Source organism: Calidris pugnax, unplaced genomic scaffold (genome assembly GCF_001431845.1).
Source record: "Calidris pugnax isolate Ruff unplaced genomic scaffold, ASM143184v1 scaffold211, whole genome shotgun sequence".
Taxonomy (NCBI): domain Eukaryota; kingdom Metazoa; phylum Chordata; class Aves; order Charadriiformes; family Scolopacidae; genus Calidris; species Calidris pugnax.
The window spans coordinates 6,779,873-6,781,891 of NW_015091083.1; the positions used below are offsets into that span (position 1 = coordinate 6,779,873).

The following is a 2,019-nucleotide window of genomic DNA, read 5'->3' on the forward strand; positions in this document are numbered from 1 at the left end:
GTTCAAGTGTAAAATTCAAACAGCCTCCCGAGGCTTCTCGGCGCGCCTGCCCCGCAGCAGGACCCCGCCGACAGCCCTGGGCGGCGGGGCAGGGGCGGGCCCCGGTGCGGCTGCTCAGCTCCCCGCGGGAGGAGCTCACCCGGCCGGGAGGCGGCCGTTACTACCGGTCCGTATTTCAGGCGCGGCGCCCCCTCAGCGCTGGCAGGGCCGCGCGCCGACCGTTAACGGCCGAGCTGCTGCCGCGCCCCCTGCCGGTAGCTCGGGGAGCCGCCCCCGGCTGAGGGAAGAAGGGGGGGGAAGGCGGAGAGGCGGGGCGGGGCTTCCGCGCGGGGCGGAGCGAGGCGGGAGGGGCGGGGCGAGGAGGGAGACTGCCGCGAGCCGATTGGTTGCACAGCGCCGGGAGGCGCGTTCCGCGGTCGCAGCGCTCTCCGATAGGCCGGCGGCGGTAAATGTGGGCGGGGCGGTCCGGCCCGTGGCGGAGATCGGTAACCAAGCCTACGGCGCGCCCCCGTAGGCTACTGGGTGAGGCGTAGGGCGCGGCGGGCGGCGCGATTGGCCGCTTGGCGGCGGCGGGGGGCGGGTCCCGGCGGCAGCGGCCTCCCGGGGCTGGGGTCCGTCTCGGCGGCAGCAGCGGAAGTCTCGCGAGGGAGCGTAGCCGGGATTTGGCGGCTGGCTGCCTCCCTCCCTCCCTCCCTCTCGCTGGCTGCGAGGAGCTGGTGTTTGTGTGGAAGGGGGAGGAGGAGGAGAAGAAGCGAGAGGTAGCCCGAGCCCCACCATCCGCCGAGGGGAGCGGACCGGAGTCCCCTCGCCGCCCGCGGAGGAGCTCTCCCCCCGCCTCGCCCCGCCATGGCCTCGGGAGACACCCTGTACATCGCCACGGACGGCTCGGAGATGCCGGCCGAGATCGTGGAGCTGCACGAGATCGAGGTGGAGACCATCCCGGTGGAGACCATCGAGACCACCGTGGTGGGCGGCGAGGAGGACGAGGAAGAGGAGGACGAGGACGAGTGCTGTGAGGAGTGCGGCCCGCACCACCCGCCCCATCACTACCACCACCACCAGCCCATGATCGCCCTGCAGCCGTTAGTCTCGGACGGGGACCCGAGCGGGGCGGGCGGCGGCGCGGCCGGCGGCGGCGGGGGACAGCTCCATCTGCACCACCACCACCAGGAGGTGATCCTGGTGCAGACCCGCGAGGAGGTGGTCGGGGGAGACGACTCGGACGGACTGAGGGCCGACGACGGCTTCGAGGACCAGATCCTCATCCCGGTGCCGGCCCCCGCCGGGGAGGACGAGTACATCGAGCAGACCCTGGTCACGGTGGCCGCCGCCGGCAGCAAGAGCGGAGGCGGCGGCTCCTCCTCGGCCGGCGGCGGAGGCCGCGTAAAGAAGGGCGGCAGCGGCAAGAAGAGCAGCAAGAAGAGTTACCTGAGCGGGGGAGGCGGCGGCGGGGCCGAGGGCGGCGGCGGCAGGAAATGGGAGCAGAAGCAGGTGCAGATCAAGACCCTGGAGGGGGAGTTCTCGGTCACCATGTGGGCCTCGGGTAAGTGCGCGGCCGGACCCCTCCCTCCCCGGGCCCCGGGCCCTGCCGGCGGCTGCCTAGCTCGCCTCGGACAGTTTTGTTTTGAAGGGAGGCCATGTTTTGATGTGTGTGATGGGCGCCGCCATGTTCATCGCCAGGGCAAGTATGGCGGCTCCCCCGAAAAGATGGCGGGGTCTGCGCTGCTGCCGCCGCTGCTCCTGCCCGGCTCCGGCGGGGGGAAGGAAAGATGGCGGCGGCCGCCAAGATGGCGGCGGAGGGGAGTGCGAGAGGGAGGGCGGCAGCGCGCCGCTGGCTGCCGGACTAGGCCGCAATGGCGTAGTTTCTGCAGCAGGGGGAGGCGGGGTGTGCGGGCGGGCGCAGGGTGCGGGGCGAAACCAGCCTCCTCGCTTCTCCCCCCCGGTCCCCGCCCCGCCCCTGCTGCCGCCGCTCCCCGCCGCTCGTTCCACCCCTGCCCCTCGCCCCTCTCTTCCTTCCCT

At 73.0% G+C, this 2,019-nt stretch overlaps 1 protein-coding gene across 1 annotated transcript in view; it reads left to right on the forward strand.

Annotated features, from left to right (window-relative positions):
* Positions 1-576: 576 nt before the first annotated feature.
* Positions 577-2,019, forward strand: part of YY1 (YY1 transcription factor) — a 27,428-nt gene continuing 25,985 nt past the window's right edge. The window contains exon 1 of the mRNA XM_014957557.1: positions 577-1,543. Coding sequence (XP_014813043.1) covers positions 847-1,543 — 697 coding nt within the window. The 5' untranslated portion in view covers positions 577-846. The remainder of the gene's footprint in view (positions 1,544-2,019) is intronic.